This window comes from Xenopus laevis, chromosome 3S, assembly GCF_017654675.1.
Source record: "Xenopus laevis strain J_2021 chromosome 3S, Xenopus_laevis_v10.1, whole genome shotgun sequence".
In the NCBI taxonomy this organism is placed as follows: domain Eukaryota; kingdom Metazoa; phylum Chordata; class Amphibia; order Anura; family Pipidae; genus Xenopus; species Xenopus laevis.
The window spans coordinates 50183881-50211768 of NC_054376.1; the positions used below are offsets into that span (position 1 = coordinate 50183881).

At 37.6% G+C, this 27888-nt stretch overlaps 1 protein-coding gene across 3 annotated transcripts; it reads left to right on the forward strand.

Moving 5' to 3' along the window:
* Positions 1–26828, forward strand: secisbp2l.S (SECIS binding protein 2-like S homeolog). 3 transcript variants are annotated; one of them, XM_018255415.2, is made up of 18 exons: positions 1–287; positions 8066–8244; positions 9280–9601; positions 10515–10665; positions 11786–12009; positions 12656–12680; positions 13163–13278; positions 13824–13955; positions 14568–14648; positions 14808–14975; positions 15213–15354; positions 15719–15888; positions 17632–17761; positions 17901–18063; positions 18565–18785; positions 19391–19545; positions 20115–20331; positions 21758–26828. In XM_018255415.2, the coding sequence occupies exons 1-18, from the start codon at positions 270–272 to the stop codon at positions 22372–22374; spliced, it is 3231 nt and encodes a 1076-aa protein (XP_018110904.1). In that variant the 5' UTR covers positions 1–269; the 3' UTR covers positions 22375–26828. The 3 variants fall into 3 exon arrangements, with proteins under 3 accessions (XP_018110904.1, XP_018110905.1, XP_018110906.1); XM_018255416.2 differs by having other exon boundaries at positions 10515–10650; XM_018255417.2 differs by lacking the exon at positions 14568–14648.
* Positions 26829–27888: the final 1060 nt, after the last annotated feature.

Consider the following 27888-nt stretch of genomic DNA (forward strand, 5'->3'; position numbering starts at 1 on the left):
CGGCTTCCGTCGCAGCTGATTGCCTGTCAGAAGCGACCGCTCCGCCCAGAGGCGACGATACGACCAGGGTTACGTAGCTGGGCGGCCCGGGGTGTGGATAGAGGCAGAAGGAAGAGGGGAAAATAACAAGATCCAGGGAGAAGGGAAGAGACGGGAGGTGGAAAATGGACGAACCTGGGCTTGTCATATTGTATTGCCGGGCCCTGTGACACAGACGCGCTCCTGGGCAACGAGTGTAGCTGGAGTCGCCTGAGTTAGGCCCTGAGATCATGGAGATGAACGAGCAGGTAAGAGTAAAAAGCAGAGCAAAGGTACAAGAGAGTCGGCTGATCCCCACGTTTCCCTCGCCTGTTATACACAGGCTCTAGCCGCGGCCCCACTGCTCTCATCACTCGCCAATGGGACAACATAGGACTTTGACACTTTCCTTTCTGCTTGAGTTATGTGATGTTACAGATTAGCAGCCGCTTCAACTCCCAGCATTCCACAATCTGTAAGGGGCTGCTGGGAATCGTAGTTCTCTGTACAGCTGCTGAGGCCAATTCTCTTCTCTGGTGCCTTGTTTGGAGGACTCATACAATGTCTTTAGCAGAACTGCTTTGGTTTAAATCGGCTGTTTTTACAATTCTAAACTTTTTATCATGTGAATTTTCTGTCATTGTTGGGTCCTTCTTACTTTATATAAATGAAATGAATCCTGCCAGATGTGTCACCATATCTCCTAAACTTTCCATTGGGTCTTTATTGGCTCTGGGGGGTAAGTCACAAAAGTGCAGTAAAGTAAAACTGGAGTAAGTGGTGCTTGTCACAAAAGTGCAGTAAAGTAAAACTGGAGTAAGTGGTGCTTGTCACAAAAGTGCAGTAAAGTAAAACTGGAGTAAGTGGTGCTTGTCACAAAAGTGCAGTAAAGTAAAACTGGAGTAAGTGGTGCTTGTCACAAAAGTGCAGTAAATTAAAAGAATTCTTTGTGCTTAGAGGGTACATTGAATATACCTTGGGATGAGGGAGGTACATTGTTGGTGGCAAATATGAAATATGGTGGGCAATGTACAAGCATAAACTAAGTGGTGTTTTTTTCAGGGGTTTAAAAAAGTAGCTGAGATACACCAGCATTTCTGCATTGTTCCCATGGTAGCCCTTGTCAAATCCTATTTATAAGCTGTGTAATGAGTTTGGTCTGTGTAGCAAGGTGTCAATGTAGTTAGCTTGTAAAAAGCTTTGTTGATCCCTAATAAAGTGTACACCATATTTTACTGTGTTTGCTGTTTAACTATGTCCCACTGACTTACATGGGCTACAACAGGCCTGAGGTCTTGTAAAACTAGGGTTTATCTTACAAGTGTTAGTGCAAATTAACACAATGTACACATCTTTATAAATATTGCTCTATATATTGCAGTTCAGTAGCTGTTTCTGACCAATGTAAAAACATGCAACAAGTGTGCAATTTTGTACTGTTTCCAGTGCTGTCTCTGTATTAAAATCCTGCCAGTGGTGGATTCCTTTAAAGCGATCTGCCCATCTAAGGCTCAATGCCCAAAGATACTTTGTCTTTTAAGTGCAACAATCCACACGCTTAATTGCTAGTGCAATATCTATCTTTTTATCTTTTTAGTGTGTGACTAACATACAGGCACAAATTGGAGGAGAAAAAAATGCACAAGGTAAAGGCATTGTCCAATAGGTACCAGGACTAGACTATAATATTCTAGTGCTCCAAAAGTTATGCTCTTAGTTTTTTCTTGAAGAAATTGAGAGAGCACTGCACTCCTTACAGAGGAATTCAGGGACGGAGGTAAGGAGCAGCAAGATAGAAAGGGTTGAGACAAGGCAGTGGATGTGGATGGTGTGAAGAGAAGGTGGCTCTGAGAGGAGCGGAGAAGTCAGCCAGAAACGTACAGTGAGACCAGAGAAGAGATGTAGTGAGGAGCAGAGGAATGCAGGGATTTGAATGTTAGCAGAAAGATTTTATATGCTATCCTTTGCTTAACAGGCTGCCATGCTAATGATTTTAGTTGGGGGTGGACAGGTTCCCTCCTAGAAGAGAGCAGAAGGATCCTGGTAGCTGAGATTCAGATTGATTGGAGATGAGAGATGTGGGAGTCTGGAAGACCGGTTAATTGGAGATTGCAATAGTCTAAACAGGATAGGATAAGGGCATGGATTAGTGTTTTGGCTGTTGTTTGTGATAGAAAGACTGAAGAAGAACCCAAAGCAGAACAACTTCAGATGAATTTGTCTTCAATGCTCCACAGCCATATGTTCAGCCATACAAAGTTATCTTATTTTGATAGTTTGAGATTAAATGTGTATCCGGTCATAGCTGTGACACAGTCTTGTTTCATTCTGACAGCATGGGGGTGTTTTTGTGGCTTCTGACTTGTGTGACTGCATGGTTGCCATTCTTTCTCAGAAATATGCAGGCTATGCTAAGATTCTCCAAACAGACATTTATTTTATTTTTAGGAGCAATGTCATTATTAATAAAGGAATGTGAAATGATTTAATGACTGTTCCACTAAACACTATCATTATGTTTTATATTTAATCTGTTTTCAATTGAGGCTTCTACTGTAGCAGGGTGGTTAACCTAGAGTGTCTCAGCCACAGCCTGCATCAAACCCTTTGAATATTCTTGCATGCTGTACAGCCAATTGGTATAAATAAAATGCATTTATATTTATTTATAGGTAGTGTTTATGCACTTTTTCTACATAAGCCCAAGTGAATCAGCTTAGGTCAAAATGAAGGGTATCCTTGCCCTTTAACAGCTGAATCTATGCCTGCTCATGCACAAACAGAAGCATTGTATATATTTCAACATAGGAAAAAATCTGAGGAATTGTGTTGTATAACACTTGTATTTAGCTTTAATCCAATTTACAATATAGATAACTCAATTGGAGGATATTAGTTTCATGTGATGGCCAACATCTAAGTTGCCAATTACAATGAATGAACAACAACAAACAAAAGCATTTAATGTGATATACAGTAACCAACCATGTTGAAATTATACCAGTCTGTTCCTGCTAGTGTCATCTTCTCAGTGCTCCTGCTTTACATAAAGACAAAGACATTTCAGTTGGTGGTTTGTGTAGAGGTTAATTCATAGTAATTTAAACAGATTTTCTATTCAGGGTTAAATTACTCCAGCTCAGAAACCACATCCACAAATATATATATTACTGTGGGCAATTGCAGTTTGAATCCACGCTAAGCAACATGTATGGAGTTATTTACTAAAATCCCAAAAAAACTATTATAAATTAACTCAAAAAATTTGGTGCGGGAAAAAAACTCGATAAAATCGTGAAAACTGATATACATAGTAAATTAGGTTGAAAAAATACACACGTCCGTCAAGTTCAACCTTTTAACTTTTTTTTTTGAACTGCTAGTTGATCCAGAGGAAGGCAAACCCCATTTGAAGCCTCTTCAATTTGCCTCAGAGGGGGATAAATTCTTTGCTTATTCCAAAATGGCAATCGGACCAGTCCCTGGATCAACTTGTACTATGAGCTATCTTCCATAACCCTGTATTCCCTCACTTGCTAAAAAGCCATCCAACCTCTTCTTAAAGATATCTAATGCAGGGATCCCCAACCTTTTGAAGCCGTGAGCAACATTCAGAAGTAAAAGGAGTTGGGGAGCAACACTAGCATGAAAAATGTTGTTGGGGTGCCAAATAAGTGCCGTGATTGGCCATTTGGTAGCTCCTATATGGATTGTCAACTTACATTGAGACAGTGCACCTGGTTTTTATACAACCAAAACTTGCCTCCAAGCCTGGAATTCAAAAATAAGCACCTGCTTTGAGGCCACTGGGAGCAACATCCAAAGGGTTGGAGAGCAACTTGTTGCTCACAAGCTACTGGTTGGGGATCACTGATCTAATGTAACAGCCTGTACAACTGATTAAGGGAGAGAATTCTACATCTTCACAGGCCTCACTGTAAAAAACCCTATTTAGGCAGAACCTCTTTTCTTCTAATTGGAATGGGTAGCCTCACGTCAGCTACTGGTAAATAAAGCATTAGAGAGATTATTATATGATCGCCTTATATATTTATACATAGTTATTATATCACCAGCTTAGTTGCCCTTCTCTGTACCCTCTCTAATTCAAAAATGTCCTGTTTGAGTGATGGAGACCAAAACTGTATGGCATATTCTAGATGGGGCCTTACCAGTGCTCTATAAAGTGAAAGAATGACCCCCCTCCTCCCGTGAATCAATGCCCCTTTTAATACAGCTCAAGACCTTATTTGCCCTTGATGCTGCTGACTGGCATTGCTTGCTACAGCCAAGTTTATCATCTACAAGGACTCCAAGGTCCTTTTCTATAATGGATTTGCCTAGTGCAGTCCCATTAAAGGTATAAGTGGCTTGGATATTTTTACATCCCAGGTGCATGACTTTACATTTATCAACATTGAATCTCATTTGCCACTTAGCTTCCCAGTTTGCCAGTCTATCAAGATCCTGTTGCAAGGATGCCACATCACGGACAGAACCAATTGGGCTGGATAGTTTTGTGTCATCTGCAAACACTGATACATTACTTACAATGCCCTCCCCTAAGTCATTAATGAAAAAGTTAAATAAAAGTGGACCCAATACCGAGCCCTGAGGGACCCCACTAAGAAACTTACTCCAAGTAGAGAATGTACCATTAACAACCACCCTCTGTACCCAATCTAGTAGCCAGTTTCCTATCCATGTGCAAACTTCATTAAGCCCTACTGACCTTAGCTTTGAAAGCAGTCGTTTGTTGGGCATGATAACAAACGCTTTGGCAAAATCCGAATAGATCACATCTACTGCCCCCCCACTGTCCAGCATCTTACTAACCTCATCATTAAAAAGCCCTCAACTTTACACCTAGTTTTTTAAAATCGTTCTTGAGGACTTTACCACCTCCTCTGACTGTCATTGGTACCTATTTGTACCAAGACCACTGGGTCTTCCCCAGCCCCTCCCAATAATCTGTCCACTCGTTCCACCACATGCTGAACCCTAGCACTAGGCAAGCAGCAGACTGTAGCATGAAGGGTCCTTATGGCAGATTACCCTATCTTATAACTAGAACCTGCCTTTCCTTCCTTGCACTCCCCCCCCCCACCCGTATTGGAGCCACTGCCTCCCAGGGTACTGTGAGAGTCAGCCTGCTCCATACATGCCAGTTCAGAGCTTTCCCTCCCAGCATTTTCAGGCAAAACTCACGAGGAAACTTTGGGCGACTTCGGAAAACGAAGCACCGTGAGTGCCATCCCGCTGGTGATTCTTCATTCTACCTGGCGGGAAGGTAGGGAAAGGCAGTTCTGGGAGATTGTCGCCCCTAAGAAGAGGGGACTAATCTGTCCGTGTGCCCTTACCCTTAAAGGGGACCCGTCACCCAAAAAAATTATTCAAAATCCTATTTTATCAGATTAGTCAAGGAAAATGAACTTTAATTACACTATATAAATTATTTGAATCTTGTTTCCTTCAGTCTGGGATTTCAAAATTACAGCAAGCAGGCAGCAGCCATTTTGTGGACACTGTTATTAAGACAAGCCTTGTATCATCTCAGAATCTTGTTTGTGCACCAGAATGGGGGACCTGATGTCCATCCCCATGCCCTGGCTACACAATTATATGGTAAAGAGAAGTGGGGGAATGTGTGGGGAGCAGTGATATCTAAGAAGTGCTGAATTGAAAGTGAAAGTAATTGTCTGCCCCGCCTCTATGCCACGGGCATAGAGGAGGGGCAGACAATATTTGATTGACAGCTGGAATTTTTAAATGAGCTTACAACAGCTATGAATGCTTAAATAAAAAATAGAAATTGGATTTCATGTTTAATTTGAAAAGGACTTTTATTATACAGATTTTTGTGTCTGGGTGACAGGTCCACTTTAAATGGTATTTGAAGTCCTGCCCCTTCTTTAACTTTAGCCTTAGACTGGTTGAATTTTATTCACTGGAATATTTCAGCTAACAGAAAAGTGTCCGTACTGACTTGCTTTCAGGGGTGGAGGGGGGGGGGGATAGTGGGAACCCTGTGGGCATTGGGGTAATGGAAGTGGGGTAAAGTTCATGCGCATTACTGAACTTCCGCGCATGCTCGTTACTTCACTTTTGGGATGCACATGCGTTGATAGGGTGCACCCGTTAAGTTATAATTTACATATAATCTTATAAACATTTATGAATAAATGTTTACATAGGTAATTTATTACAAGGCTAATATAACAGCTATGTGTCACTGAAAATGCTTGTAAAAACAGTGTGCAAGTTGTAGCTCCACACTTAAAGGAACAGTAACACCAAAATATGAAAGTTTTTTTTAAAGTAATAGAAATATAATGTCCTGTTGCCGTGCACTGGTACAACTGGTGTGTTTGCTTCAGAAACTCTATTATAGTTTATATAAACAATCTGCTGTTTAGCCATGGAGGCAGCCATTTTTTGTTATATATGTTTCTCCCTCATTCCTTCATGACATTATTTTTCCCTAATTCTTCTACAGATGTAGGAAAATTAAAAATGTGTTCAAGATTTTATTATTATTATTAACATGTATTTATATAGCGCCAATATATTGCGTAGCACTGTAATTTGAGATGAGCAATTGAATGCAGTTGTATAAATGAAATCTTAATGACCCGTTTCCTTTCTATGAAGTTTCAGTAGGTGCCCAGCTATTTGCATTGTTTGTAGGCATATATTGTATGATTAATACCTGGCATGTCAACCATTTGAGAGACACTGTGATCTGTATTTGAGTTACTCTACATTCTTGCATATAATGAGGTAGTTAGACATGTTATAGGTCAGTATGCCAACTAGAATGGGGAGGAGATTGTGGAAGCCAGCATCTAGCCTGCTAGCTAACCTCATTTTATGTTTTATTGGTATGCAGTTATAATTGTTGATCATAATGGCTAGAACCTTGAATGGGTGGTTTCCCATTGATATTAGAGGGAAGTCTTTTTTAGTATTTCTAATCCGTGAGATTAGAATTAATGTGGTTTTGGTGAAGGTGTTTCATTTGCTGGCTCTGGGAAGGGTCTATGATGGGCAGCAGGTGGTTTGAATTTGTGATGTGTTTGTTGGCAATAAATTTGCTGCTTCTGACCCTAACCTACTCTTTCCCAACCCAAAACCAACCTGACCCAGTGTGCCCTCATTTATACCTGTCCCTGCCTTACCAGAGTGGGCACCGCTGGTGCAAGTATATAAATAGGAGATGGCAGACAGTGTATTAAAGAAGAATTCAAACCTGTATTAAAAAAAAAAAACCATACCCCCCACCCCAAGTAGGCCCCCCTCCCACCAGCCTAACTGCCCCCCCGGGGAAATACCCCATACTTTATACTTACCTCTCTATGCAGATTCAGTAATTCAGGTAAGCTGACTGATCGGCGTGATGGCGCATGCGCAGTTGGAGCAATTTGCCCGTTTGCGACGATACTCGCGAAAATTGCCAAAGCGCCGGAAGAAGATGAATACGCAGAAGATGGCTGCATGTAATTCGGATGCCAGAAACTGCGCCGAGGGGCAACTATAAAGTATGGGGCATTTACCTGGGGGGGCAGTTAGGCAACAGGGTCTACGTGGGGTTTTTCATTTCTTAATGACCAGTTTTAGTTAGTCTTGCTAAATTTACAATTATTTCTAAGTGTGGCTTCTTCTTTTTCACCTCCTAATGTGTTTAGAATTCTTTAAAGGAAAACTATACCCCCTGAACAATGTAGGTCTTTATAATAAATATATTGCAAAAAACAGCTCATATGTAAAATCATGCTTCATGTAAATAAACCATTTTCTTAATATAATGTTTTTAGTAGTATGTGCAATTGGGTAATCCTAACAGAAAAATTCTGAAGGAATATGGATGGAGTATGACTAGTATTGTCAGACACATACCTTTGTGCAACCTGTTTTACATATGCACATATTGCATATATGTCTATTAAAATGTAGTATATGTAGAATTGTGCTAATGCCTCCTGAATTATCATGACTGTCGTTTATAATCTGTACAATTGTTTTACTGATTTTTATTTATTTATTTTAGAATGGAAAATTATCTGCTGAAGTAGAGCCCTTTGTCCCTCAAAAGAAGGGGGCAGAAGCACTTGCAATACCCATGGCCCTTCCTAGTGACGGTGGCAGTGTAGGTGGACTGGAAGCTACTCCTATTCCGAGTTACCTTATAACTTGTTATCCATTTGTTCAAGAAAATCAATCGAATAGGTAATTCTTTCTGTAATCTATAAAATCAGCATGTAAACAGGGAAATGTTCTCCTTTTGTTTTCTGGTCAGTTCTATAAATAGACACTATCGTGCATACACGTCATGAGAAATTTGACATCAGCTGAACTATTCTTATTGTCACTGCGCAAATATATTACTTGTATAGCATGTACACCCTACTTAATGATTATGCCTGGGAACAAAGTCCAAATGGGAAGATTAATGTGCTGCATAAGTCCTTCCTCCACAGTTAAGCACAGTTAAAATATTCTTTTACATCCCCCCTGCAGCATTACGTCTTTACCCAAATGTGACAATTTCCAGGCATCCATGCTGGGTTCTGCCCTATAACATATCAAGATAATATAAACATACTTTGTAAATTCAGTGCAGGTGGTATGTTCCAATACCTTTCTATCTGATAGCTTGTCTCACTTCTTCATACAGGTATTTAAATATATTGTTATTTCTTTTCTTCACGAATTGAGAGAGTGCTCTGTAGCATCTTCATGATGCAGATCCTAGTCAATGAGATTGTATGCATTGCATGTTGTTTATATAGCACTAACATGTTCATATAGCACTTTACAGAAATTGTAATTCAAATTCCGTATCACATAGCATTCAGAGCCATTTGGTCCTCACACTGTTTTAATTAATATAGGCCCAATCCTTTCCTCATTAAAGGATATGCTACCATTCTGGTACAAGCTACGGCTTTCTTTATTTTTAATTCCATAGATCTCTATCCATGGCCATGCATTGTAGATTCCACTATGCAGGAACTATTTTCTCACACATTCACATCAGAGCAGTCATGAATGGTGAGGTTGGTACTCTGTATAATGCCAATAGGCACAGAAAGGGGCAGATTTGCACCATAACTGGAATTATATATTTCGGTATATTTTTATACTGCATATCTATGACTGAATTATCATGATCAATTCTGTTAAATGAGGTGAGTTATTTCATAGCAGTGTACCAGAATTGGTGGAAAAAATGCTAAATATATATATTTTTTTGTTTCGCAGACAATTACCGCCATATAACAATGATATTCGGTGGCAGCAGTCAAACTCAAGCCCAGCTGGGCCCTACCTTGCTTACCCCATTATATCTACTCAACCCCCTGTGTCTCAAGAGTACATGTATTATCAGTTGATGCCAGCACCGTGTGCTCAAGTTATGGGATTCTACCACCCATTTCCAACTCCCTACAACACTCCTCTGCAAGGAACTAATGCACTAAATGCAGTTTCTGTAGACTGCAGTGAGCGGGCAAGCCAGCAGAGCCAGATAAATATCCTGACCAGTCAAAGAAACAGGAATACCAGAGCACCACTTATCCCCAAAGTATGTATGTCAAGTGGAATCTTGCACTCATCTGTTTTTCAATGTCTTTCTGAGGGATTGTGATGTTTCATTTCATTGTTACACCATAATGTTATACAAAAAAAGGACTCTCAGTATCTTTCCCAAAACTCAGACGGGGATCACATTGCTCATGATATATTTTTTAGTAATGCTAAACTACCATCACATTGCATAGTGATTTTATTCTTACAATAGAATATATGATTTGTGGTTACATTTTTGTTGTACAAAAATACATAATTTAAAGAGCCATCTGTTATTCTAGTGAACTAAATAACTCCATTAAATAAATAAACATTCGTATTGGAAGGTAAAATATGTTTTTTGGTCATATGAATTATTTCCCTACATTGATAAACTCTGATATGGCATTCGTGGCCAATTTAGTCAGCCCTTGACTTGAATATATAAAGGTATGGGACCTGTGATCCAGAATGTTCGGGACCTGGGTCTTTCTCGGTAACAGATCTTTCCTTAATTTGGATCTTCATACCTTAAGTCTACTAGAAAATCATGGAAACGGTAAATAAACCAACAGGCTGCTTTTGCTTCCAATAAGGATTAATTATATCTTAGTTTGGATCAAGTACACGGTACTGTTTTATTATTACAGAGAAAAAGGATATCATTTTAAAAAATTTGGATAAATTGGTGTCCATGGGAGACGTCTGTTCCGTAATTTCTGGATAACGGGTTTCAAGATAACGGATCCCCTACCTGTGCTACAAAGTATATTACTTGCCAGTCAAAAATGCTTTAATAATGCTAGTTAGAAAATCTGACCTAAATAAATACCATAGTATTTTCTTATAATTTAGACTGCTCTAAATAATCTGTGTGGCTTTCCAGTTGTGTTAATGTTTAAATTTAACATTTTAAATTTTCAAAACAGCCACAACAGGCATTACCACAACCCAAGTTCAAGAGACCTCCCATGAAGAGCGTGGCCATTCAGAAAGAAACCTGTGCTTCAGGCCCAGACACAAGATCTAAAATAGTTCTCTTAGTAGATGCCTGTCAACAAACAGGTAAAGAATGTCAAGGTATAACACATTTAGATTTCTAATTTTTCTACATGTGCAAGGGTAAAAAAGGAAGATTAAGTTATAAATCAATGGCAAACATGTTTTAGAAATAGTCCTAAAGTGCCAGAATGTTTAGTTTACCAATGCAGACTTCCATATATTGTCTAATATGACCTTTAAAAATGTTTGGGTTGTGGACAAAGATGTAGATTATGAATCTCAAGCAGAGGTGGACATACATGTCAATATTTGAACTTTCTATTGAGTTGTTTCATCAGATTTTTAGATAATGCCATCACAGCACAGTCAGTCTGTCCAGACAACATAAGTGCAGCAACAAAACTGGAAGTTCTATCCCAAGAGGAGCACTTAGTAATGTAATTTATCAATTTTGCAAATACTTTCCCAGGTAATTATTTATGATTGTTTCCTGATAGAGCGACTTTGGTCAGAATCAAGCCTTCTAGGACAGGCAAATAGACAATGTACTAGTATTGCTGTATGTTAAACAGCACCAGTGATGTTGACCATATACTAGAGATGCATCAAATCCAGGATTCGGTTTGGGATTCGGCCTTTTTCAGCAGGATTCGGATTCAGCCGAATCCTTCTGCCCAGCCGAACCGAATCTGAATCCTAATTTGCATATGCAAATTAGAGGTGGTGAGGGAAATCATGTGACTTTTTGTCACAAAACAAGGAAGTAAAGTTTTCCCCTTCCCACCCCTAATTTGCATATGCAAATTAGGATTCGGATTCGTTTTTGTATTCGGCCGAATCTTTCGCAAAGGATTCAGGGGTTCGGCCAAATCCAAAAAAGTGGATTCGGTGCATCCCTACCATATACCAATTACAGCTTTGTTTTAATTGGTAGTTGCTTGTAGTTGGTTGCTATGGGCATCTGTACTTGTGCTTGTAAGCACTCATGTTTGTAAACAAGCCCTACATTCTTGAGAAAACATGCTGTTTTTGATAGAGAGGATCCCATAGTGGTAGTAGACTTTTAAAAAGTCTGCATCATTGTGCTAGCATCTAATTAAAGTTGCAGTTTAATGAATAGCATGTTAAGGAACTGTGCCACCACATTGTGATTCAATTAAAGTATTACTTCTTACCAAATTGATCATTTTGTTTTTAGATTTCCCAAATGAAATCGCAAACAAAACTCTCTGCGAAAGCATCGGTGCAACACCCTGGAAGTCAAAGGGCAGACGCACAAGGTCATCGCACCCTGCTGCAGAGTCATCAAGTGAACAGGGAGCCAGTGAAGCCGATATCGACAGTGACAGCGGCTATTGTAGTCCGAAGCATTGCCAAGCTGCAGCAATGTGTACGAGGCATGCTGATTGTGGCGCAGTCAGTGTATGTACTTTTAATATCCTGGGACACACACCTATATAGTATATACTACTTCTTTACTAATATTAGGAATTAAGGAATTGTAAAACTAAAAACTGGGTAAATAGATAGGCTGTGCAAAATAAAAAAAAATTCTAATATAGTTAGCCAAATATGTAATGTATAAAGACTGGAGTGATTGGGTGTCTAACTTAACAGAACATAGCCAAACTTCCTGCTTTTCAACTCTCTTGGTTTCCACTGAATGGTTACCCTGGTTACCAGGTAGTAACCAATCAGAGACTTGAAGGGGGGCCACATGGGTCATATCTGTTGCTTTTGAATCTGAGCTGAATGCTGAAGATCAATTACAAACACACTGAACAGATATGTCCCATGTGGCCCCCCTTTAAGTCGCTGACTAGCTCAGAGTTAGAGAGCTGAAAAGCAGGAAGTAGTGTTCTGGCTATTTTGTTACACATCCAGTCAATCCAGCCTTTATACATTACATTTTTGGCTAACTAACTATATTAGAAACATTTTTTATTTTGCACAGCCTATCCATTTTCACAGTTTTTATTTTCACGCTGAACTATTCCTTTAATATGTTTATTTATGGTGGGCATGTTATGTATGTAAGGTTTTCATTATTTGTATATCTCATTTTCAGATTTCGGATCCAGCAGTATCTGCAGGTATTGTCTTTCCTACTCTTTTCATTTTTTTATTCATATCTGTGCAAGTATTTGATTGTGAAACATGATAACCAGCAATGCCATCCCACTTGTATTATGCTTTATGGAATTTTACTTAATTTCTGCCTGATTTTATTGTTCCTCTGTAATAATAGTACAGTACACTATAATCAATATTATACAGTCTGGTATAAATCCACATGAATTAAAAAAAAAACAAGTGTCTTGGTATCTTACTGTTTGGTTATATCTTGGCATACCAAAATGTGGAACGCCCCTGCACCCCCTGCCAGTTTAGAGCATTTTAAATACAGGTAATAGGTATTCCTACAGTCAGCTGTAGTAGGTTGTAATAGTTGTATGCAGTTATTTTTGTTATATGTTGATATAATACTTAGTAATGCACAATCATACTGTGTAACATGTTTCTAAATTTAAATGATATGACTTAATCCAAGGATGTGACATTTTTTCTTTTTAAGCTGGTGGGAGCTGGGCCAGTGTAGCTTCTCAGGCAACACAGAAAAGATCCTGGAATGAAAAAGTACAAACATTTTCTAGAGGAGCAAGACAGACTGAAATACAAAACACTGCACAGGTAACAAACGGTCAATGGGGCTCATTTATAAACACTGGGCAAATTTGCACCTGGGCAGTAACCCATGGCAACCAATCAGTGAATAGACTTTTTCAGCCAGCTGCAGGTTGAGCACTGAAAGCAATCATCTGATTGGTTGCCATACGTTACTGCTCAGGTGCAAATTTGCCCGGTGTTTATAAATTACCCCCATTGTGTTTTTCAATCAAACTATAATTTTCTACTTTAGTCCTACACTTAGAATAAATAATTCTTGCTTTGCCTTGCTGTGAATCAAAGCTAACAACCTACATATCTGTGTGCCAGATTGCTGCTGTTGGGGACATGTTCAAATTCGAGCAAGCATCAATGGGCATGCTTCTGTTTAACACTGCAGTCTTGCTCACTTCCTTTTTCCTCTCCCATTAATCTTAACTAAATTAAAATAACAAAAGAGTGGGTGTGTTTGTATAAACACAAAGACATACACACACACACACCACTTAAGTAAAAAAACACAATCATCTAGCATTTATTTTCTAAAGTTGTTCCTTTTACAACTACAGCTTGGATATCGCTTAAGAGGGCAGAGTACATCTTCAGAGAGAAGGCATAATTTGCAAAGGAAACAGGAGAACAAGACAGGAAGTACAACTCCACTTAAATCTGGACAAAGCCCAGATCATCTTTATTATGAGGTAAATGGGAAATATTTGTCCTTGTTTAACACATACATTTTCCAAACGATTTTGATCTGAAAATAATGGTTAGAACCTAGGCCTCACTGTTGACCTGTACCTTTAGAATATTACAACCGTGGCCTCATTATCCTGTATTTATGTATGTATATATATGTCTATATAGGGCTTTGAGGCGCATGGGAGAAAAGTGCTAAATAATAATAATAATAATGTAATTTCAGCTCTAGGATTTCCTTGGTGAGAAGAATGGGACTTTTAATTTTAAACTGCTGTATTAGAACATCTAGAGAACATGCACAATCTGTTTCAGTGGGAGAGGGTGGAGGTGTGACTGTGCTAAATGCTTAAGTTAGACCTGATATACCTACAGTATATTCATATATATATTCATGAGTTTAATAAATAGGGCTTGCATTGAAAATGTGGCTTGTCTTCTTTTAAGCATAACATTGCATGTCGTTAGTAACTCTATATTAACAGATTTTTTCATATAAAAATATCATTATATGCACAAATTTGATAATATTTTCACATTTCACTAGCTGACATACATAATATATACATATATAATTATCATTAAGCGTAACTTCTCCCTTTTTTCATCATTAGGATGAGGATGAATTTCCAGAGCTTAACAGCAGCAATTGCGCTAGAAATGACAATGCACAGACAAAGTTACCAGCCAAAGCGGTAAACTATAGACTATAGTTTTTTTTTTTCATTCTGACTTTGTTATAGTAGGTAAATGCTGTATTTAATATTATATTTCATACCTCATCTAAGTAAAAGAATCCGTGTCAGCAATAATTCATTGTTCAATGCAATTAAGGCTGTTTCTGCTTTTCACAGCTGAACGGTTTGCCTGAAAATTCACCAATTAATATTGTTCAAACACCAATTCCAATCACCACTTCTGTACCAAAGAGAGCCAAAAGTCAGAAGAAAAAGGCCCTTGCAGCTGCACTGGCCACTGCACAGGAATATTCAGAAATTAGTATGGAACAGAAAAAGCTCCAGGTTTGTTTTCAGGTTGTTAATTTTTAAGACTGTGTTTACGGATTATTGTTATCTGTATTTGTTATTCAGGGGGTTTACGTCTTCTCTGTTTTTTTACACATCTGTATAAATATAATCCTAAATTGTGTTAAGGTTTGCATACTGAAAGCTACTCTTTCACATACCAATAGCCTTATGTATATTATATTGCATTGATAGAGATTGCATGTTTGGAGCCAGTATTTGTCTTAATTACAGGAAGCCTTGTCCAAGGCATCGGGAAAGAAAAGCAAGACTCCTGTGCAGCTGGACTTGGGAGATATGCTAGCAGAACTGGAGAGACAGCAACAAGCAATGAAAGCTCGTCAGATCACCAATACCAGGCCTTTATCTTATACAGGTTAGTATTGCTTGGCTGTCCTAGGTAACCCTGCTAAATACTTCACTCTTTACAAAATAAAGTAGTTGTTCGTACCACATAACAGTGTTTATTTTACTGCTGTAGAGCTTGCTTACAGCTTGCTTAGGGCTGTGGTACACCGAAGTGCTTTTGATCACTACTCTTACTTTCTTATACCATATAACTTATATACAGTGCTCTCTAAAAGAATTGTATGCCCTTTAGCCTGTTTCTACCTTAAATAGAATATATTAAATGTGTTTTGGTTTTTAGGGCAACTATAGATTTCTGTTAAATTTAAGGGTTTTAAATTGTATTTATGCTTCAGATAGCTATTTATATTATCTTTTTTTTCATTGTACAGTTGGTAGTGCTGTCCCATTTCACATCAAAGAACATACAAACAGAAATATGTTTACAAAGGCACAGTCAGTAACGGGTTCACCCAACCCTTTGGATTCCACTGCTCCTCGAGTCAAAAGGGGAAAAGAAAAGGAAGTCCCAAAGTTAAAACGCCCCACTGCACTTAAAAAGGTAAGGTATCCAAAATGATAAAGGTACTTAACTGACCAGAAGTCAGCTCAGACAAAAGTTTGCAGACAATCCTTCTTTAAAGGAACAGTTCTGTGTGAAAATAAAAACTCTAACTCTGAGTTAGTCAGCGACTTGAAGGGGTCCACATCATATCTGTTCAGTGAGTTTGCAATTGATCCTCAGCATTCAGCTCAGATTCAAAATCAACAGTTTTGACCCATGTTGCCCCCCCCCCAAGTCTGATTGGTTACTGCCTGGTAACCAGGCTAACCAGCCAATGTAAACAAGAGAGCTGTAAAGCAGGAAGTTGTGTTCTGGCTATTATATTAGACATCCAGTCACTCCAGCCTTTATAAATTAAATTTTTGCCTAACTAACTATATTAGAAATTTTTTTTATTTTGCACAGCCTATTTATTTACCCACTTTTTATTTTTAAACTGAACAATTCCTTTAAGGTTTATGTCATTTTTGCTGTTCTTACTGCACCTCTCTGCTGCACCATAGGGACCCAATACCCCTGATTTAATAGTCCTGAAGCTACTAAAGGTTTTCTGGTTTCCAAGAGCATGCTGTACTCTTTTATTATTACAAAGAAGTATTTTTTAAAAATAAGAATTTGTTGCACTTGAGTCTATGGGCAATAACCTTTCTGTAATTCTGAGTTTTCTGGATAATGGATTTATGTATAACAGATCCCATACCTGTATAAAATAAACTGTACAGATGGATATACAATGTTCTAACAAGCCACTAACATTAGCCACCAGTGCTAGCAAACTTTTTGGTTGATGATGAACTAAAACAAGCTACAGTATACTACAATATGGCTACTTTTTACTGTGGGGCAGAAGGCACTGTGAGACATTGAGACTTATTTTAAAAATGGTTGAGCCAAATTTATGAAATGCAGATTTTATTATTTTAAACGTGGCTCCTGGCTATTTTTTACGTATAACCATTTTTATCTATTATTTAAAAGAAGAGCTAACACCCCCCACAGCCAAAAGCCCTGACTGCTCCTCCTCCTCCCCCCATTCAGTGCCACACCAGAACAATGTTTTATATCAATTTTGTTTGCTTTATAGTAATTGATTTTATAGAGATGCTAATAATTGATTGTTTCTCTCATGCCTTATTAAAATACTGCTAATTATTGGTACAGTTGATAACATAAGTGTTTCTTTTTGTTTTTTTTCATTGTTTATTTAAGTGATGAGTGATGGGAACATTATAAATGATAGGAATATTAAAGGGGGTTATTTATCAAAGTCCGATTTTTATCTCAATATTTTCTGCTACAAACTCCGATCAAATCCACTCGGGTTTTTCACGCTTATGTATTATTACATTTTGTCGAAAATTTGCGGGAAAAAAATCCGATTTCAGAGATTTTTTTCATCAGATTTTCACTAATTTCACGATTTTTTCGGAATTTTCACCCGAAAACTCCAAAAACTTCGAGGTATTGCACGAAACCCAGTGCACATCAAAAAGTCATTGGGACTTCTCCCATTTACTTTTATGCAACCTTGAGAGGTCTGAGATGTGGATTTTCAGATTCAAACTTTTCCATCCTCAGGGTTTAATAAATTCCAAAAAATTTGTGATTTTTAAAAAGTCTGATTAAAAAAAAAAAAAAAATCACACATTTTTCGTGATTTTTGCATTCGAAATTTAGAAATAACCCCCTAAGAGTAACTTGATGTGTCTGACTGAGCTAATTCAGAACATTATCCTGTAGATCATCCTTAAAGAAAGAGAAGAAAAGAAAGGCCGTTTACCTGTAGATCCAAGTGTCTTGGAGTCAGAGGAACAAAAAGATGCTTTAAGTTTTGCAGATGAGCAGTTGGAGGAGGTAGCATCACAAGAAGGTACAATGCAAATGTTAATTTTTTTTTTGGTTTCATTTAAATGTTGATCTTGCACATGAAAAGTCATGCATACCTGTGTTATGTCATGGTGAACTTATCCCTTGTGTCTTTATAATAATAGTTTTGTCTCTTTTATTAGAAGCAGGGCTGAGTGCTCCAAGTGATACCTCTCTATCTCCAGCAAGTCAAAACTCCCCCTACTGTATGACTCCGGTATCTCAAGGCTCACCAGCCAGTTCAGGCATAGGCAGCCCCATGGCAACTTCAACCTTAACCAAAATTCACAGCAAGAGATTCAGAGAGTAAGTAAACTGCAAATAAAATTTCAGTAATTTGTTTCATTTCGAAAGCAACATTACTTTTCTTTTCAATCCAAATTCTGCAGTGATATTCACTACAGTTGCAAACAGCAGATATTAAAAGTAAATAGGAGTTTGCAGTTGTGAATCTACATATGACTTCTTGAAGTACATTTTTTAAACTGATTTTATGTGACCATGGAAAGGACAGCCTTCTATGACCTAACCTGGACTGTGATTATATAGCTTAACCTATTTAATGTGAAACTAATAGGATTGTTTGTAAAGTGACATCTGCTGCATTATCTAGTGATGTTCTCACTAGACAAAGTAATTCTCACTATATAGAGTTCAGCCAGTAAAATTAATGGCCGCTTATGCTGAAAAGACAGACAAAAATGGTCGCATCAGTGAATCCAGACTTTTCATTATTGCATTTTTCGGGGGGCGGGGGATATCAACTATGCATATTTCCATATTTCATTATCTTCTAATTCATTTCAGGTATTGCAACCAAGTTTTGAGTAAAGAAATAGATGAATGTGTAACAGTGTTATTGCAAGAACTTGTCAGCTTTCAAGAGCGTGTTTACCAAAAAGATCCTGTGAAAGCAAAGTCAAAGAGGCGACTTGTTATGGGATTACGAGAAGTTACCAAACACATGAAGTTAAATAAAATAAAATGTGTGATCATTTCACCAAACTGTGAGAAAATTCAGTCAAAAGGTGAGTTTCTCCACTAAACCTATAATTAAGCGAAATTAAGCGACACCAGTAAACTTTTTTTTTATATCTACTGTATCATAACATTATCTTTGAATGATATTTATAATTTGCCATTGAAGTATTTGCCTGATGCTTTTACATTACCTTTCTTACCCTCATGTCCCTCTATGGGACATATTTGTGCAGCAGTAGTTAGTTAGCATTAGAAACTCTTACTGACAGACTGAGATGGGACAGTCAGGTTGGCAAAACAGTCAGGTTTAGGAACTTCAAGCAACAATTACTTATTGTATGCAAAGCAGCCATTGGGTATTTGTCCATGTTTTTTGTAAGTGTCTAAAACTCATTTAGCAGCTCTGGCTGATATAAATAAACAGTAGTGCATGTACAGTATAATATATAGATCTGCATGTATCTGTTTGTGTGTATTTATAATATATTCATGTGCGTGAATATATATTAGAATGGATCTGCCCAGAAATGTAAAAGCACCAATACCCAGCACTAATCTACGGTACTTTAAGTGTTAAAGCATTGTTTTTTTTGTGTGTGTCATGTGTCTCAGTTCAGATATATATTTAATTATATTTTTTTCTGTTTTTCAGGTGGACTGGATGAAGCACTGTATAATGTTATTGCTATGGCCAGGGAACAAGAAATTCCTTTTGTTTTTGCTCTTGGTAGAAAAGCATTAGGGCGATGTGTAAACAAACTGGTTCCTGTTAGTGTTGTAGGAATCTTCAGTTATTCTGGTGCTGAGGTAAGGCATACTAATTTCCAAAACAAAATTTTGTACAAAGATAAACCTGCCAGCATTTGAAAGATCTGACTAATTACGGGTGTGGTTGCCCATAGCAACCAATCAGCAATTCGATTTCAACAGTTAGAAAACAAAAATGATTGGATTTGTTGCTTGTGTATATATATATATATATACATTAAACATACAAAAATGGAGACCGCTCAAGCTCGGCGCTACCTTCTCCCTCTGCCAGGTGCTCAGTCTCCAGTGTCCCCACTGTATTGCACACAAAAACTTGAAATAGGCAGAACTTCTGGGCTTGTTTAATTGTAGCTAGCCTATGATTAAGGGATCTTATCTCGAAATGCGTTAGGTTTTGTACAGCTACCTGCTACAATAAAAAAAGCCAAGAAGTGCTGTCTATTTCTAGTTTTTGTATATACATTAAAGGCGATTGGTTGCTATTAGCAGTTATGGCAGGGGCTGTCCTAAATGAGTTCTATAATATAAATAATGCTCTTAAAGAATGATCTGGTATTTCTAAATCTTTTTGTCTTAACCTTATTGAGGTCTTGTTTTCATTGCAGAATTTATTTCATAATCTGGTGTCACTGACTGAGGAAGCCAGGAAAGCCTACAAGGACATGGTTTCTTCAATGGAGCAAGAACAAGCTGAAGAAGCTTTGAAGAACATTAAAAAGGTTCCTCACATGGGTCACTCTCGCAATCCATCTGCAGCAAGTGCAATTTCCTTCTGCAGTGTTATCTCTGAGCCCATTTCAGAGGTGAATGAAAAGGATTATGGTAAGTTTCTTCTTCAAAACTACTTTTAGCAAAGAATGTAGAGAATATTTTCTAAAGGCCCCCACAGGCCCAATCATATTGGATAGTGTGTGTTTAAACAGTAGTTTGCTATTTGCTGACAGTCCTGAACTATCTGTACCCCACCCTCTAATCAGCATTCTTCAGCTGTAGGTGCTGGAAATTTTTACTCAGCAACAGCTGGTTGGACATCTCTAATTTATTTTGCTTGTTTCTTTCAGCCAAAGTTGTATGAAAATTGAACAGCATTTATGAAATTAGCAGCCCTTTTTATGTCATAATTACACCCTATTTTATATAAGAAAAAATTAATTCCACATTAGTACCCAGTGTGAGTGTCCCTGTTTGTAGAGGTATTTTTCTTAGAGCAAGCTTTCTTAATTCCTTCATGATTGCTTGAGCCCCATAGTGTATACTAATGCCACATTTTCCAATGCTTTATAAATATGTCCTTTTGTGTAGATAAGTTCATTAATGAGCTAAGTATTCAAAGTTCTCAATTCTGCAGGAATAATACCTGGGCATGAAAATGTTAAATGTGGATATCTCAATAATGGATTTGTATTAATATAGGCAGACTCCATTACACGAGAACTAAACCCCCTTTCTAATAAAAACCCCTACCCTCTATAGTTCCCCCTCCCTGCTACCCCCGCACAGGCGTTAAAACAAGTAAATACCCCTAAGCCGTTAGTTACCCCTTGTTGCAGAGTCAGCGGAGCTCATGGGGGCCATCTTTAGCCGCTTCGGTAAAGATAAGAAACTTTCTAAATACAATAAATCAAAAATGATGTACCGTTTCTGAAATAATCAAGTTCATCTTCACCATTCTTCTCCCAGCATTTGTTTTTCTTCATTCTCGCCGTGCAGGAGTTGGGTCAGATATTCATTGACCGTTAGATCCAATATATCTTATATCTTATATCTTATCTTGCCTAGAAGATGTATTAGAGCTCACTCTATTAAAATCACCAGACATGTCTCTCCACATGCAGAATTTGTGCAAAAGGCAATGATTTTGTTAGATTTTGTTTGTACTGTAATCGGTTATTTGAGTGAGCTCTAATATATCTGCAAGGAAAGGGAGCTTCTTCCCCGATGAGATATATTTGATCTAACTGTCCATGAATATCTGACATCCATCTGCTGCATGAAGAGAGAATGAGGAGAAACAGATGCTGAGAGAGGAATAGTGACGATAAACTTGATTATTTGAGAAATGATGCAGAATATTTAATTGATTGTATTTAGAGTTTATTTCAGTATGATGTAGTTCATATTACATTTTCATTTTTATGGTACTGCCCATAATTCAGGATCTCAAAATCAGTTTTAAATTAATATTTAGAATCAGGTTTACAGTTGGGAGCATTAACAAATTGTTGAAATTTTTTTTTTTTTTTCACAGAAACAAATTGGCGAAATATGGTGGAAACATCTGATGGGCTTGAGACTTTAGAAAATGAAGAGTGTTCAGTCAGAACTACAGGGTCAGAGCAAGCAGCCAGTGCACCATCGGAGCTAAATAACACACAAAAGCAACAACCGAAAACTGACAGTAGTACTACCTCATCAGCTACCCTTGAGAAGCAAGCTCCTGTTGACAAGGAAGAGGTAAAACAAGATGACAATCTTGAATGGGCTTCACAGCAGAGCACTGAAACTGGATCATGGGATGGGAGTGGCAGAGATGTTCTCAATTCATCTATGACTAGCACAGCAAGCACATTGGTACCAGAAATGCTTGAGGAAGATGAGGATGAAGAAGAGGATGATGAGGAGTATCCTCAAGAACCTATTTCAGTGAGCAGAATAGAATCTTGGGTCTCCGAAACCCAGAGAACTATGGAATCCCTCCAGCTTGTAAACTCAAACAGCCCTGAGGAGGATAATATTGAACATAGTGAAGAGGATGAGGTAGGGCAATGTGAACAGTCAGAACCTGCTGACTGCAAAGAAAGGACAGCGGAAATGCATGCCAGAAATGGATCACACACTCCTGGTGTGTCGAAAAGAAAGAGCTAACTCCAGTTTTATGTAGTTCAAAAATAAAGAAATAAAGAAATAAAACAAAAACTCAGGAACTATTCCACTGGCAAAAAGAAGCAAACTGTTCTAGTGGGAAAGTGCAGCCATTCCCGTACAAGGTTCATCTCAATGTTTTGCACAGTAGTTTATATGTTTAATATAAATGTAATTCCACGCAAATCTACATCAGTTTTTCTATAAAATATAAGCATAAATAACGCCTGCTATCCAGCAAAACAACATTGTTGGTAATTGGTTTATTACAGTTCTATTTCTCTTCTGCTACATTGTTTCCATTTAACAAATGATCTTTTTCTGAGTCCCAGTCTTAAAACAGGCAATATGTTTACATTGAAACTTGATTCTGCATTCTAAAAGAGGTTTTTTTTTTGTTAAGTGTGATTTCTGGTAGATTTTACATATTTCTAAATATTTATTTAAAACAAATCTGTTCATAAATCGGAAATCAAAAACAGGCAATAATGTGATTTATTGTCCATTTGTATAGTGTTTATGATGCAGAGGATGTATGCTTGCTCCAATAGAGTAATGGTTTCAGCGCAGTGCTGTCCACTTGGGGTCTGACCTCGCGTATGGCGTCATCATTTTATAGAATTCAGTCTGGAAACATGTATTTATAGTAATGGTTCCAATGCAACAACTCTGGTTTAGACTTGGCTTTGCTGGAGATGAGCATACGATTTCCAAGTATTAATTATAGTAGAGAGACAATATATTATCAATGTTAACATTTCATTTAAGAATGTCATTTCTTGTTTATTAAATATTAGAGACAGATATATAAAAAGTGTTGAGAATGTTGGGCAGATATTTTTTCCAAACAACTAATTTTAAGAGAATATCCTACAGTCAGTGGCGTAACTACCGGTGGAGCAGGGGGTGCGATTGGGCCAGGGCCTGTACCCCCTCAGGGCCCCCGACAGCTCGCTCGCCACTGACTCCTGCGGAATTGCGGGCAGAAAAAAAGCGTACGGAGGGGGCGGGGGGCCCCGGCTGCACGTCCCGCGCCAGGGCCCACCCCCTCCTAGTTACGTTACTGCCTACAGTCATTATTAAACTATAAATATTTAAGTAGGCTCAACCAAACTCACCAGTAATTGATGTTTTATCTTTGTTCTCCACAGCAGTCATCCTTAGGTTTGAGGAGAATCCATTTAATTGGAGTGTAAATATTATAAAGAATTTAGTGCAACTCCGCTTTTGCATACTGTATGACTACACAGAAATGTTTCAGAAGCCTTTTAGGTAAAACATCTCAAAGGTAGGACAGTGTTACAAAATGATAGATTCCTGGCTTCTTCTAGGTACAAATTAATTTGCATTCTGGTGCCTGGGTGTCTCTGAATGCTCCTTATGTATGAACCTACCATTGTATTTATCAATGAGAAGCACATAAAGTCATGCGTTATGAAGGCCGGCTTTGCGCTTCAGTTTGTGTGTTGAAACTTCTGTTATTACTAAGATGTGTTGCCTCACACAGTATATGTTAAACACAGTACAGACATATATTATTATCCTTTTATATGCAACCATTTGCATTTTGTATTTGTAAAACCCATCATCTACTGATCTATCAAAGAGCTGCAGGCCGCAACATGATGACGGCACAATATATATATTCTTAGAGATTTGTTTCGTGCAGGACAAGATGAAATGGAAGACAAGAAAGTGTATATAGAATTCTTATATACCGTATTCCTTTAATAGCAAACATATGGACCCGTACTAATGCTATGTTTTTCAAAGGACTAGTAACACAAAAAAGCGATAATTTGACGGATTGGTCGTATTGCACTAAAATCGATCCTTCATCAAAGAAAAATCTTTGCGTCCATCGGGACCTTAAGAGAAGAGAGAGGTGCAGGTCGCAACATGAAAACGGCACAACCAAGGTGTATTCCTGTCCCCTAAAGTTAGTCCTCCTATTACCATATATGCTTCATTATCATTTTGTCTCTCACTTGTTCTATATATTTATATATGTGGCATCACTTGTATAAGTGAATGCATACAGGATTACAAGTGGTTGTAATTTCAAGTACACTTCTTTCACAAAAGGGTTTACAAAAGTAAAGTGTTTTGAAGGAGACATAGTCTTTGAGCCAGGTCTTAATGGTAAAATATACCTACTCCTTTAGGACATCTCTCTAATATAGTATGTTAGCAGGGGCCTCCGTTCTTGCATCTCAACACAAGTAGAAGTAGCTTGCAGTCTCTGGGATTGACCCAACCAAAGCAAGTAATGCAGCCGCCATTACACACTAGTGTGTATGTAAGCAATAGAAGAATGTCCCTTACTCTATCTAAGTAAGTTGTTGATGGGTTTTATTTAAGAACATGACCTTTTTCCCATTAATAACAAGACAACTATGCAATGCTGTGGACACCTGCAACTAAAATACCTTTTAAAAGTAGCTGCTTTTTAAGGTTTGCTAGAACTTTAAAACTTTCCATGTTATTGGAAGTATCTGTTTTTCTGCACAGTTGTGCCAGTTATATAACCGAAGGCTATTCAATGTATTGTTTTACCCACAGTACGTTGTCGTTTTTCAGGATAAGGAATGAAGTCTTAACAACGATGAGTGTTCAGGGACAGACCTTACCCTTTAAGTGTTGTCATAGTTGGACGTGACAGAATACTGAACCTAAAACAAAACAAAAAAAAATACCTACAAGAAAAAGTCCATATTTATGTGGTTCAAATTATTCTTGATCTTGAAATAGGCAATATTTACTTAATTCTTTCTGTACACATTTTTTTTAATCCACCTTTTTGATACGAATGTAAAAAAAAAATAAAACGTTCCGGAACTACTTACAATGTAAGTTAATGGGCTTTACAATGAAACCAGAAGTCATAATATTGGAAAGTGTCTGATCAATTTCAAGAACGTTACTTTACTATTATTGTAATCTAAATTTTCTCTAGACTGTACCTGGAGCACAAATATAGCTGGTTTGTTGTATTTACCTTCATTGGTTTTTTTTGTTTCCATTTGGGCAGTGACCTTTAATAGCTGGTTATTATTAAATACAAGTTTCCTTAAGAGAAAGGGCATAGTGTAACATCCAGAGAAGGAAAAGCTTTCATGACCAATCAGAACAGGAGATACTTGAGGCAACCTGTGCTCTATGTGGTAAGCTGTGTTGTAAGACTGTTTGTACATACTGGAAATGACCTCATAAAGACAAGAATATTGTATATTAGGACATTTTGCCTTGCAGTATCATTAGAGCCCATTTTTATTCTAGCTTGTTTGACACTCCCTAGTGCTTTCAGATTCAAAATACAGAGTCCAGTAATGTTTTAGTGAAGGCCCTTTTTGCTCTAATGTCAAGGTCCCTTGCTACTAATTGATCTTCATAGAGAAGAGCTTTATTACAGTAAAAAGTACTGTACCAGGACTGGAGAGGTCAATTATAGTTTTTTTTAGAGATTTGTTTTGTGCAGGACAAGATGAGATGGAAGACAAGAAAGTGTATGTAGAATTCTTACATACCGTATTCCTTTAATAGCAAACATATGGACCCGCACTAATGCTATGTTTTTCAAAGGACTAGTAACACAAAAAAGTGATACCTTAACACACACTTACTTGTTCTACATTTCTGAAAATCCCTCATGTTTTTGTTAACTCAAACAAACAGCAGTTTTGGGTTGTTGGGCCTGCTTGAACCAGGTCACATGTTTATATATAAAGGGTCATTTTAAAAATCCAATGACCCTTGTTAAGACGCTGTGCTTGGTCTTCCAGATTTAACTTTTCATAAATGAAATATTTATGACGTTTAAAAAAAAAAAAAAAAAAGTTGAGTACCTTTTAGGGACCTTGCCTATAATGAAAGAGCATCTGTATAGTGATTCTAAATGAAGTCTGTGTAAATACATATTTAGCTGGCAGCACATTTTGTAGAAGGTAGACTAAACCAAGCAAGTTTGGCATTTGTCCCTTTTCCGTTGAGCGTTCTTGATACTGGCTGAGTAAACCTTAACCCGGAGAATATGCTACATATTGTTAAGCACTCATTTATTGTATAGAGTATAAAACTCTTATCCATTCAATACAGCAATGGGGAAAATGTGTATATTGTTACCTTCTCCTTTTTAATGGTATTTGAACCTTATTCTGTTGGACTATCTCCCTCCAGCGTCAAAGTAGTTAACGTTTTAATCCAAATGATGCGCTGTGTACACAAATGTGGAGAACCTGTGCTTGTTTCATAATACCATGCTTATATTTATCCATTGTTGTTATTACGTTGTGATTCGCGCATAGGAACCAAATATTTAATGGCTAATACCACATGAAGGGTTTTTCTTGTATGAAGGATAATTCTATTTTTACTGTTCATTTTGGAGTAATAACAGCTTTTTGCACTATGTAAATACTAGTGAAATTTCTTTCTTCTCTAATAAATGAATGATTGTAGGTATGTTGTCATTTATTTTTAAATTATGTTTCTTTATTATTTTTTATTCAAGAGATGTAATTTTCTCCTTGCCATTTATTGTATTTCACCTCTCCCTATCTAAACAGTTTGTATGTTTGGTGTGCCTTAATGTGATAGGCCTCTATAACATGAAGATTATGGGGGTTATTTATTAAAGTCCGAATGCCAAAAACTCTAAATATTTGAGGTTTTTTCTCTAAAATCCGATTTTTTTTTTTTTGTGGAAAAAAACCTTGAATTTTTGAGATTTATTATACCCCAGGATAGAAAAAGTCAGAATCTGAATATCTGGCATCTCAGACCTCCAGAGGTTATATGTAAGTCAATGGGAGAGGTCCCAATTCTATTTTGAAGTTTTTGTGGTCTGCGCTGGAATAAGACAGAAAATCCAACTGTTTCGGACTTTTTGAGATCTGAGACCTGAGGTTGTATGTAAGTCAATGGGAATCCTATTTGGAAGTTTGCACTGGAATTAGCCCGAAAATCCAACTTTTTTGGGCAAAAATCTGAAAAATTCAAGCTTTTCAGGAAAAAGCCTGAAAAAATCGTACGATTCTGGAAAAAAATAACTCTTAAAAAAAAAATCATATGATTCAGATTTTCGCTCGATTTTTATCAGTTTTGTCCCTGATCCGATTAAATTGTGCTTTTTTTTTTTATTAATAAACAAGGTCACATCATGAATTCTAGTTTAGTTGGACTTTTTTTTTTTTTTTTTGATAAATAACCCTTAGTGCTTAGTACTGGGAAATGCTTTTGCTAATTTAACCTCCCCCCCCCCCAATTCTGCTTCCACAGTTTTCATTGGTTTCAAAAGTGTGAGCTCTTTTCCAGAGATGAGCTTCTTGGGGTGCACACATGTACGTCCGCATGTTCGGCACTGAAGTCGCTGGAGCTGTAGGAAGCAGTCACAGACGGAAAACCTCTGGCAGTAAATGCTGACAGTTTTGTCATGTCTCTCTGTAAAGTAATACCAAATTTCAAAGTTCCCGCTTAAGCTGCCTTTTTAACTGTAATACACACAACCTACATATTGAG